At 40.3% G+C, this 12,728-nt stretch overlaps 1 protein-coding gene and 1 pseudogene across 1 annotated transcript; one reads left to right on the plus strand and one right to left on the minus strand.

Annotated features, from left to right (window-relative positions):
* Nucleotides 1-858: 858 nt before the first annotated feature.
* On the minus strand, nucleotides 859-3,750 carry LOC133943280 (beta-1,3-galactosyl-O-glycosyl-glycoprotein beta-1,6-N-acetylglucosaminyltransferase-like; annotated as a pseudogene).
* Nucleotides 3,751-7,118: 3,368 nt separating this feature from the next.
* rfk (riboflavin kinase) lies at nucleotides 7,119-12,259 on the plus strand. Its single transcript, XM_062381864.1, has 4 exons — nucleotides 7,119-7,654; nucleotides 8,930-9,081; nucleotides 10,039-10,141; nucleotides 10,244-12,259. The coding sequence occupies exons 1-4, from the start codon at nucleotides 7,573-7,575 to the stop codon at nucleotides 10,402-10,404; spliced, it is 498 nt and encodes a 165-aa protein (XP_062237848.1). The 5' UTR covers nucleotides 7,119-7,572; the 3' UTR covers nucleotides 10,405-12,259.
* The last annotated feature ends 469 nt before the right edge of the window (nucleotides 12,260-12,728 follow it).

Here is a 12,728-nt window from a genome sequence, read left to right on the forward strand (position 1 = left end):
ATGCCCGCCAGTTTGTTCCCAAATCGTACAGAGAGTTAGTCCAGTCTGGTCAGCAGGTCTGCTCTCAGCTCCGCCAGCAGGCTGGCTAACGTAGCATTGTCGATAGCAGTGTCCGGTGGGGCAGCTTGTTCTGATTTTTTCGACGGCTTGCTTGGTCTGGACGACATGTTGTTGGGCGAAAGCTCGTTTGGGCGCCGTTTAGTGTTAACTTGCAACTAAGTTGGGATCATTTAAATTGACTTATGGTCAAAAAGGAGACTGTGCGGCAGGAGCCCGAAGAAACACGACTACTCTATTCATCTCACCAACCGGAAGTCCACCATAACATTTTTAATTAATTATTTTACTATTCTTAATTAATAGCTTTATAATTTTTAACTATTTTTAATAAATAATTCTTTTTTTCATAATCAGATTTCATGATTATTAATAATTAGCCAACGTCAAATCTGCTACTACTATTGCACAACATATAGGTATCACATCCTAAACTTGTCTTATAAAGGCTACGAAATTGCTCTTCTGTTAGCATTGTATATCACTATGAACATTCTGGGGATGTCATACAGGCAGTTCCCATAGCTGCACTGATTTGTTGCATGCCTTCAGTTGAATCCTCTCCGATTACTCTGATCTGATTACTCACTCAGATGTAGAACTGCGTACTTATGTTATTTTAATCATATTTGTCCACGGTGTGCGTGTGTGTGTGTGTGAAATCAATTTGGGGAGTGATTAGGGAATACTATGTGAACTGATGGTTGGACAGGTACAGTCAATGTGTGTCTACTTTTAATTTATAAATAGTTGTTTAATACATTGGGTCAATGCATAACAATTTTTTGCATTCATGCATTTAATTACAAAAATTTTCATTTACATTTTCTAGTACTAGGTTTAGTGGAATACATCCACAACTCACACTGCAAGAAGACGTAACAGGTACTCCTCTCCCACAATGAAGCTACTGAAACGAGGAATGTTTCTACTGCTCCTGAAGCTCACCTTTGCACTGGGATCAATATGGATCCTCTCCCTACTAACTCGCAGTAAACCCGGCTGGAATCCCAAATAAATATATTTGTGTCTTACAAGATATCTGTTATACAACATGTAAATTAAATTCAATTATTTGTTTCATTAAAGGTGCGTTCATCGTCATCAGTCTTTGAAAAAAAGGTTTCACATGAAAGTTTCACCAGCACGAGCAAACTGGGAAAATAATTGTAGCCAGGAATTCGACTCCATCCCAAGCCAGTCTTTAATTGTGTAGACTTAACCTAATTCTAGATGTAACTGTTACCAGACTAGTTATAAACTTGGCAATTATTTTCTTCAAGTAGGAACGTTCGACAAATTACAATGTTTTTCAAAGTATGTTATTGTGTTATTATAGCGTGGTAACCCCCAGATAGGGGTGGGGGGTGCTGTCTGGCACATAAAACTTGAACAAAAAAAAGCAATACTGAAGAAGCAGGAGTTGATAAAAATGTTTTGCATTTTTTTAACAAAAAGGATCTACAACAGAAAGACAGAAATATATCCTGGGAAATGCAAAATAATAACTAAATCATAGAGGAATTATAGAGAAAGAAAAATTGAATCAAACTAGAGACCTGATCCTACAAAACCTCTCCCTGATCGACCTGCTGATCTGACCCCATTCACAGATCTGGAAAAAGTACAATCAAACAGAGCAACATCACGGACATAACAAAATCAACTGTCACACATACATGCTGTAAAATAATTCAACACACAAATCAAAACCAGATTATCTACATAATCTAATTATTAATCAAAATGCGAATAATTATCAAATGACCAAATGTCTCAGTATAGGGACACAGCGCCTTGTGAAAATTGGGAAAAAAGCTCCCTTTTCACAATTATTATTATTATATTATTATCTTTGGCTGCTCTGTGCATCTCAGAGAGTCGTGATTACATTGGTGGTCCTGCTTGCTGTATTATCGCTTGTCAAGGAAAGCCGGAGCGACCATCAGGCCACTGGGAAATGTCCAGTTGCTACAGATGCCACTAAAGGATTTTTCTTTTGGGCTTTTGAGTTGATTATTTTAATCGCTACAATGATAAACTGCTCGAATAGCAGTAATACGACTGAATAATATAGTGCCACTAATGAAACATTTTAATTTGTGTTCATCACTGCAGAATTATAAACAAATTTAAAATAAATCTTGAAATTAAATCATGTGATGCTAGATGGCCTTTCCCTGTATTGATAAAGCTTTGAATTGAATGCCATTCTCGTTTGCTTTGAAAAACCTTCAATATATCAATTATAGACCAGACAGTGCCCTTTTTCTTAGATATTTCTCCAAACAGTAGACAGCAACGGGCTCTGTGTCTATGTCAAACTTGTTTGCAAAGAGATGATGCTGCTTGAGCATCCACTGTAAATCCCCGGCACCATATATGCATACTCCCCTGACGTGGCTGCCGTGACACTCTGGGTACCTCGCGTTCGGTGAATCCTGCGACCCCTCGTACATCTGCCACTTCACCAGGCGAGCGATGGCATTGACGTCTGACATGTCATATTTCTTGTTGTGCCATGTTGAGCCATGAACTCCGGGCATTCGCTGAATGGTTGCCCAGAACAGTTCATCAGGAATGAAGGTGTGTTTGAGCCACTCCTTCAGTGCTGGCACTCGGCGGTCCTCCAACACACTGCGGATGAAGCCCCGGCTAACCACAAAGTAGGCACTTCCAGACATTATGGTGATGTCGATGGGTGGCGGCTCATTTGCCTTCCCTGTATCCTGAGGGAGTTAAAATTGTGAATTAATGTTAAAGTGATGACCAGTAAATTCTAATGCTAACTTTATAAATATATGTTATTCAAAATGGGTACCTGGTTTGTTCCATCTATTACTTCGTAAGCATTTCTCACTCTCCACAGATTTCCTGCAGGTATTTCTTCTGACTCTAAGCTGTTCCCGCCCTTCAGTGAACGCAGTGTCCTTACAATCTCCAGGTTGGTTTTCAGAGGGAAATCTTGGCCACAAAGGTTGATGACGTATTTCCATTGTGTGCTGCTGTCATAGAGATCTGCTATACAGTTAAGGTCAGCCTGGACACGTGACCAGGCCGCATAGACCACATCAACAGGCTGACTGACCAAGAAGACGTTCGGGAAGCAGTCAGTAATTGCCCAGATGTGGCCTTTTTGTCCACATGGACACAATATATATTTTGAGGTGCGTAGATGGCTCGCAGCAGGCGCTCAAAGTTCTGCACCTAAGAGCATATACAATAATGTATTAATAATGTATCCATTTTGTGTACTTGAACATAACTGAAATTCACAAGGTGTGGTAAAGAGCTCCTTTGATTGATGACTTTTAAATAAATTGTTTACTCCACTTTTAAAGTTTATTTTAATTAAAATTCAGGCTTTATAATCTGAATACCTTATGATGCACAACCATAGAGTATGCCAGGGGGAAGTCCTCTTCTTCCTGGCTCAACGGAGATGTCAAGTATTTTCGTCTTAATTTGAATGCACTGTAAATAAACAATATTAAACAAAGAACTTTCAGTGATTTAAGTGGAATTCAATAGTCAAATATTGGCAAAGTAAAGCGTCTAAAATCTGTAGTTTAAAGGGGACATATTATGCCCATTTTACCACAGTTGATATGGTTCCTTGGGGAATTAATGAAATGTCTGTAACAGATTTTGGTCAAAAGGATCATTTAAAACAGCACCTTTTTACCCTGTCTAAAACAGCCCTCCTCAGATTGACCTGTTTTGAGTGCCCCGCCCCCCTCACCCGGTGAGCCTGGCTGCAAAAGCCCCAGCTCCCCAGCGCAACCCTGCAGTGGGAGCAGTGGGAGCCTGAGCTGGCGCAGCAGCAGCATCCTTCCTCTCTGTTTAGTCAACGTTTAGAGGTGTCCAGGGGATCCCTTGTTTATGCGGCCACTTAAATTTCTGATGGGTAGCAGCAGCGAGCTAACGCTAATGTTAGCTCACGAGCTAACCCTAGCCGGGCTCACAAGCTAACGCTAGCCGGGGGAAGCCCCTAGGAAGCCGGCTAGCATTAGCTGTAAACGTCAGACCAGTTGCGACGTAATGTTTTCAGCGGCGCTAATGTTGTGGTTCATTTATCACCAAACGTCGGGGTTTGCACAATAACCGTCATTACCTGTTTGTCTGATGCTGCGGGTCAGAGAAGAAGTAGCCTGCAGCCGTTTGGCGCTCAGCAGCATAGATATGCTCAGCACTGCATGAGCACAAACTGGGGGAGGGGCACGGCGGGGGCTTGTGAGCGCCTGTCTGTCTGTCTGTACCTATCTCCCTCTCTCTCTTCATTAAACATGAAAAACGTCAGTAAACAGCTGGACAAGGCTTTGAAATCACGGAGTTTTTGTTTGTTTATTTTTTAGGAAACCTCGGACCAGTTGCGACGTAATATTTTCATCGGCGATAATGTTGTGCTTCATTTATCACAATAACTCAAATAAATGCCCCGTCAGATATCAAAACACATTTGGGGGGAATTGATGACAGAGAGAGTCATTTTTATTCTTAAATATTGACAAATGAAGAAAAAACTAAATGAACTACTGGATACTGGATGTAGGCTAGAAAAAAACATTACAAATATCTAATAAAAAATATAAAAAGAGTTGGAAATCTGCTGTACTGACAGCTGATAGCTATTCATGTCGACAAAATTAATATTAATGATGTGCAACTCTTTAGCGAGCAGCCGCCTGGTGCGTGTGTGTGTTTGTGTGTGTGTGTGTGTGATCTTCACAAGATGTTGGACAGAAACTTCACTCTGCTCTCTGAAAATGGTATCCAGCATCTGTCTGTGATCAAGTTGGCGTTGAAGGTTCCTGGAGGACTGACAGCCTGGTATACAGCTACTTCCTGTTTACAAATGTCGAACGTTTATTCCAATAAAACTTTTAGCGATGTTCACAAGTTGCCTTGAAATATGTTTGAAAAGTTGCTGTTGCACAAAATAAAACCTGGTGCTCTCTAATGTCTCATCTTTGATCAGTGTGTGGGTATTAGGAGGTTTAAGTGAAGCCTCAAGACTCTTTAAAAGGGCATCAAATACTGGTAAAAAAGTAATATATTTTAACTATAACTCTACTTTACTACATCTAAAAGGGACAGGTATTTTGACTGATCGCTCTAACATGGATCCCTGCAATGCCTCTATCGACCTCCTTCAACAAAACAGGGAATAGTAATTATTCTATTGCACCAAATCAGTTCCTATGGGATTTTATTTATTTTTAGATGAATAACGTAACATAAAAAATAGTCTACACATGAGAGAAAACAAACATATGTATGAGTTAACTGTATGTGCATATGTATGATCCACAGATGAGACATAACTGTGAACAAGTGTCACGGTTATTTTTATAATTCTTTCTCATTGCCCATTAAAAAATATGAATGTCATTGTGTAACTTTACTTTACTGTCATTCCCTCACCCTTAGCTGCAATCAGGTTCTGCATGGAACGAGTCCAAGGTGTGTCAGACAAAATAGATTTCAGTTCAGATTTAATTATCTGTTTCATTGTAATAAACTTGTGAGACTTGTTTCTCGTAAAAGGTTTCTGCCATTAAAAGCGATTACTCCCAGCCTGTGTCTCACCAACAGGTGACAGTGAAAGACTTCCTGCAGTGTACTCCATTGACTACAGTTACTGCACAGTGAATGAACCTGCTGCCTGTGGCTCCTCCTTCAGGCCGAACTCGAGGGTACACTGAGGCTAAAGGTAATTCTGTCTGGCTACTGCGGGGGTGTCCAAACTTTTTTTCCCCGAGGGCCACATACAGAAAAATATACGAAGGACTGGGCCACTCACTAGATGTGAGGTATACTGCTTGCTATACTTTGATAATTGAACATGTTTGAAGAAAAAAAGCCTCCATCATAGCTCTCCATTAGTAGATTTTATGATCCCCCTTTATTGTCATGTATGAAGGGAGAGACAAGAAGAGAAATAGGGGATGTGGATATTTCAAGCTTATTACACAAATAAATTATTGGACTTGTTAACAAATTGTTATCAACTTTAATTTACTGAATTTATTAAGTAACTGGGCTAATTAACAAATGAAAACTGTGTGTATATTTTTAACTCACCTTTAATGTGAAGAATGTTGCGCTCAGTGGGAGCAGTGATGCTCTGCTTTGGTCTGAATGACAGCTGGCAGGTCAGGAGTAAGTTTGGCGCCACCTAGTGTTTAAACTAAGAGGTGCAATCCAGTGGGCCATAGTCCATTCTATTTTTAGATTTTGATACGGGCCAATTGAAAATGGATGGCCGGCCGCAGTGGACCCACGGGCAGTAGTTTGGACACCCCTGGGCTAATGGTTTGTATGGCAGAAAGCCATGTGGCATACACATCATTACCTCTATACCTAACTATACACTTTCCCCCTTTTTAACATAGGACAAGATGGAGACTATCCCTTGTACGTTCTATTGCAAAAATGTTGCCTACCGCCAGTTGATGTTATTGGAAGTTATTGACCAGGAGTGAATGCTAGGGACCTATTTTCAGTTGTGTACCTTAGTGTCATCAGGTTTCAGCCTTTCAATCACAAGACACTCGCTTCTGAGGTAGGTCAACCACAGGACGATCACACCTGGGTGCATGTCTGGCACATGGAGGGCTTGTGCATGGATATTTGAGCAATCTGATATTGGATGTTTCAAGGGAAAGTACCTTGATATAATAAAAGTAATGATTTGCGATACAAAATCCAATTGAAAAATACACACACAGGGCGAATGGATGATAAATATACATGTATCATTCAAAATAGAATAGGACATGGATAACCTGATACATTTCATTCTGAAATCAGTCTTTATCTGTCCACAATTTGAAACCGTGAGAACCATGATGATGAATGTTGTCCTGACGAGACAAGCCAGGACCTGTGAACAGTGCGCAGCAGCGACTTAACGCTTGCAATATGGATCCCCTACAACTGGCTGATGCATTTCCACATGTCATTCCCCATTACCCCCCACCAGAAAAACATCCAGCTGAAAATGTCCCTACAACACGTGAAAGCAGCATGCCTCTCCCCGCCCCATCTGGTCACGCGGTCGATGACGTCAGCAGAAGCGGACGCAGAAGTGTAAAACATACGTAACATCGGTGGTTTTCCTCGATCACCGGGTTTAACTTCCAGCGTCACACGGCCGGAGAGCCCGAGACACACCGGGACCGTCTTCCTCAACCACCGCACAGCCGACCCCCGTGAGTAAGACCCGTCGTACCGGCTGATGAGGCTAGCAGCGGTTAGCTTAGCTGGTGTAGCTGGTGAAGTGTTACAGCTGCTCCGGTTCAACTTTACCAACCTCGAGCTAACTACCCAAAGGCTGAAGCGTCACCTCGACTCAAGGACGGACTCTGACATCCGCTCGGACTCAGCCTCTGCTCACCGAGCTAGCCCACGGCGAAGTGCGGGCTGGTTGGCCGCTCCGACTTCCTTGTGTCGTTCGAGGTCATTCTACTGCGTTCGCCGGACACGCAGCCGACTATCACCGGGACACCAGCCATGAAGAGTCTCCCGTTCTTCTGCCGGGGAGAGGTCATCCGAGGCTTCGGCCGAGGAAGCAAAGAACTGGGGATTCCCACAGGTGAGTGGATCACCGGTCAGTGCGAGCCCTTTAGCCTGGATCGTGGCTGGCGCAGGTGACGTAAGGTCACTGTGAATCGGTCTCGGTAGCGTGGACCCAGGAACCCGGAGAGGGGCGAGGAAGTCCGCGCACCACTGACAGCTCGCGGCTGCTCGCATGTTACTAAACGTCGGTCAGCGGATCGGTCAGTGGATCGATTGGCAGATATCGATCCCTGTTCACCCATTCAAGACAGTTGTATTGAGGTATTGGAGTCGCACAGGTATATTGATGACGACCCGTTTTTTACGCAACCAGCGGACATTTGTTTGTTTGCGTCAATTGACCAACAGTGGAACTTGTGAGATGGTGACAACCATATCTATGGTGACAACAATGATATTTAATATTGGTCATAATGTAACGATGGCTGCTCCAGATGAATTCTGGGATTAAACGAATGATCTGAAGCTGCCACCACCCAGTCTTCTTGAAAACTAATGGTATCTATAGCTAAAGACCATAATACTGATAAGAAACTAGGGGCTGACTGTAATTAGTTGTCCTTTACCCATTCGGACTGGGCTTGTGCGTATTTTAGGCATTTTGTTGTGATAGTGAGACTCACTGTGTTGTATTCATAAAAAATAAATAAAAAAAACGCTAGTAAGACACACCATCCAAAATCCACAACGATGCTAGGTATACAACAACAACAAAAAAGCAATCATGGATCTACTCCCAGATCCAGATCAGCACCAACATTGCATGGGATCCTTCCTGACTCACTGAAAACACCCTTCCTCTAAGTTCCATAGGAATCCATTGCATAGTTTTTGTGTAATTTTGATCACAAACACACACAAAAAGTGGTAAAACATAACCTTCTTGGCAGATAAAATATAAGATAACTCTTTTTTTGTAGCACCACAACGAGGAGATTTGCCATGCAACAGCAGCAATATGATCAACAAATATCATATCGTCAACAAATATTTTTGTTATACACAAGTTATAAACAATATATAGAATGTGAAACTGGACATAAATTACTTGACTTAATACTATAAAGGGAACAATGACATCTACTGAGTAAAAAGAAAAAGAATATCTACAAATATAATCAAACATATTGTGGATGAATTCCACGCTCTTCATGGCTACTTCAAGGTTTCTCCAAATAGTTTGTCTTGTAAGTCTGTATCTTCTCTGCCATCCAGCAAGAAACCAATTTAATCTCTCTTCTCAGGCAGAGGTTACATATTGAGTCTTTTTTTCTATCCTTCTCATCCCCAGCTAACTTCCCTGACTCGGTGGTTGACAATCTTCCGGCCGATATCAGCACAGGCATCTACTACGGCTGGGCCTGCGTAGGTAATGGGGATCTCCACAAAATGGTGATGAGCATTGGCTGGAATCCGTACTACAAAAATACCAAAAAGTCCATGGTAAGCACAAGATAAGCGGTGTATTGGTCTGAAAGAGAGTATTCACATTGGAAATCTATTAGATGTCACAGTGTTTGACCGCTTGTGGTTTCAAGGCAGCGATGGTCTGATCACAAGCCCACTTCTTAACCCACAGCCCTGTTAGCAAGTAAGATTTCAGACATGTGAATTGAAGAATAACTGAGCAACTAACATTACACGTTTTGAGATTATATTATACAGAGCTACAGGGTGAATGTGGGCAAATGATCATCTGTGTACATGGTTCAACTTCTGGTTGCACATGAAGGCTGGTTGCAGAATGGTAAAAGGACTGATGGTTGCCGGTGTCATGGTTTGTTTAATTTCAAGCTACATTTAAACAGTAAAATTAAATTTTTTCAATTGAATATAGTTTAGATTTCATAACAGGTTTAATATGCTTCCTATTATTGTGGTTAGAACCATCAAGGTTCAAGAAAAACTATCCAAACAAATATCACCTATAGCATGTGAGAAAAAAAAAGGCTCAGATTTCAGTATTTGTAGACGACCATTCACTCCAAATGTTTCCAGGAGTCTGAATCACACTGAAGTTTGTAGTAAATCAGCGAAAGAGATGTCATGACAAATCAAATTAAATGGTTTATTTAGCTTTGACTATTAAAAGGCATGTAAGCATGACTAAATGGGGTGAAAGACTGCTGCCTCAAAAGTCCACAAAATAACAAGGATTAGCAATTTCGTGTTGGGTGAAAACTTTAGGATGACGGATAAAGTAAAGAAAGTGTACTTTAAGTTTTTAAGTATGGAGATTGCACATGTGCAAAACTGTCAAGTATTAAATTAAAACCCATAGTGTTGAAAAGCAAGTCGTGCTAAATACAGTGTTTGGTGCAAACACTTGGAGAAGCACTAAATATTGATCTTTGTTTGCGTCTTGTGGGAATTAATGTGAAATGTTTCTTTTGGTTCTAGGAGACTCATGTGATTCACACATTCAAAGAGGACTTTTATGGGGAGATTCTCAGTGTGGTCATGGTGGGCTACATCCGTCCGGAGAGAAGCTACGACTCTCTCGGTAAGACACTTTACTCTTTCACACACACGCACACACACATGCCGGCACGCTCCCTGACTTCGCTCACTTGTTTTCTGCCTCTCTTTGTCTCTTTCTGAACAGAAGCCCTCATTGCAGCCATCAACAACGACATTGAGGAGGCCAAAGTCAACCTGGAGCTCCCAGAGCATCTCAAGCTGAGAGAGGACAACTTCTTCACCAGCGCCTCCACCTCATCTCCAGCCACAGCGTCTACGTCACAGACTATTATAAATGGTCACTGACAGCTGGCTGTGACTGCAGCACTTTGCTTGTCCTCGGGCACACAAACACACACACACACACATTTCTGTATACACACAGGTTTGTGCATTTGTATTCATTGAAATGCACAGAACACATTCTGAGCCTCTATTGCCATTTCTGCACGTAGACATGATCACAAACAATCCATTTTTTTTAATTGTACTTTTCTTTTCCTTGTTCAGCGTTTGTTTTAAAGAGTTCATTATCTTCCTCTATTGGTTTGTTGTTGACATAATAGATGTTCATTTGTATATATTCACACCATAATTGCTGTATGCAACTCTTGGGATATCACTGCTTCTGATGTATATTTGGAATCTTTTATGTGAGAAGGTACCTTTTTATATAAAAAACAAAAATGCCGTTCTTGGATTGATGGTAACCAGAAAATACAAGGACAATCTGTCTATAAATGTTTATACAGATATGTTGACGATAAACTCAAATGTGAAAACTATCTATCCATGGTTATAAAAACATTACTTATTGAGTCCTTTCCTCTTGAGGTTTATAATTCTGTGTCAGATGGTTAGAAAGAAGGTCTGGGCATTGTTTTCAGTAACAAAAACACAGGTGATGCAGTTCCATGACTTTATGCACCAACATGTCTCAATGCATCTGTGTGAAGACAGGGATCTTTTCTTTCTTATTTTTATTTAATTCTAAAAAAATGTCTTTCCTCCCAAGTGTGAAACAAACTCTATACTGTTCGCTGCCCCACAAAATTAAAGAAGCACATGCATTATGCGTGCTTGTGAACTGGAATTATTGACTAACTCCAAGCATATTTATTTATTTAATGAAATGTACTAAAAAACATTTTTAAGCATAGCCCTTATGCATGTCAATGAATGTTTTTGTTATTTTGTTTTTTCACTGCAGATTGCCTGAGACTCAGACCTAGAGTCCACTAGTCTCTGTGGGTTTATTACAGATAGTGAAACATTAATAGAGAGATAGGATGAAGAAGAAGAATGTCCACAACCCCTTTTTCTCACTTGGGGGCAAAAGTCTTTGGTTTGTTGAACATTAATGTATACCACCCACATGTAAAGTCTGGACAGAATAAAAACAAATACAGTTCTTCAACTATATACACATATTACAGTTTAATTCGATTTCATAGGGTCGTGCAGAATTTTAACAAAACTATTGACAAAGTCCAATAGACCAGCTCTTAACTGTGTTTTTAGATCTGTGTGTGCGCCTGATATTTTTAAACTCTTTCAAAGTCAGTGACATGAAATGATCAACATTTAACTTCTAAGTGTAAAAAAGACTATTTGAAACTTGGCAAATAGTCTTTTGAATGAATGACGTGTGAGTCTACCGATGTGCTTTTGGATTTTAAGTCTGCATTGTATTTTAGATTATTAAACTGTTAGTTAGGGAGTAAAAAAGTCTGAGTGCATTTAATGAAGGATGACATTCATCACGCAACAGTAGCTCTGATGCTTGCCAGAACCTTTCTATTACCAGGCTGGTAATTCAGTTTCTTAGACTAGTGGGAAAATCATGATAGAAGCAACTTGGACCCTGTACTTCACTGCAACTCCCTGTAATGTTTTGTTTGATGTATGATATATGATCCATTATATTGATCCGCTTAAGTATCTACAAACTAGACCTTCCTAACTTTCAGTTGTAATATGGTGCTTCCTCTACCCACAGCAAACTTATATTTATTTTCATATCTCTAACACTGACTGCTGCAAGTGATTATTCCACACAGAGACCAGGGTTACTGCATGTGGAGTTACAGGTTAGACACAACCTTACATTTTAATGAATGTGTTTTATGATTAAAACAAATAAATATTTGATTAACATACATTTCAAAGTTCTTTTCTTTTGGCAGTAGAGCGATAACCAACTGCTCTTTTTCATCAACATCGTTATTATTCTCTGAAAAATGATAGAAACTGTTGAAAGAAGTCCTATCTCGCAGTTTGACAGAAAGTTAAAAAATGACATTTATTGGGTTCTTTCTTGGATCATGCTAAAAATATTGGATGGAAATCGGTTGCATACTTTTTGGGGTTTTCCTGTTAACTATACGACAAACACAAATGCAAATGTTAAATATGTCTTCCGCGCAGGTAAAAAGGCTCTCAGAAATTAAATTAGAAATAGAAATAACTTTATAGAATGGAACAAATTTACCTGGAATTTCAAATTACGCCTGATAATGCGTCTGATTTGAAAATAGAGTTACAGTTGGAGTTTGAATGTGTCATTCACTGCACAAACAAACTGAGTTGTGTGAGGTGTTAGTTTTACATGCATTAAAGTTTAGAAAGGA

Source organism: Platichthys flesus, chromosome 3 (genome assembly GCF_949316205.1).
Source record: "Platichthys flesus chromosome 3, fPlaFle2.1, whole genome shotgun sequence".
Taxonomy (NCBI): domain Eukaryota; kingdom Metazoa; phylum Chordata; class Actinopteri; order Pleuronectiformes; family Pleuronectidae; genus Platichthys; species Platichthys flesus.

Bases quoted from the DNA above. Each gene is read 5' to 3' on its own strand.
- rfk (XM_062381864.1), top strand. From the start codon at position 7,573: ATGAAGAGTCTCCCGTTCTTCTGCCGGGGAGAGGTCATCCGAGGCTTC. The intron at 7,655-8,929 runs GTGAGTGGATCA...TCTCATCCCCAG, and splicing joins AGAACTGGGGATTCCCACAG to CTAACTTCCCTGACTCGGTG. The intron at 10,142-10,243 runs GTAAGACACTTT...CTTTCTGAACAG, and splicing joins GAGAAGCTACGACTCTCTCG to AAGCCCTCATTGCAGCCATC.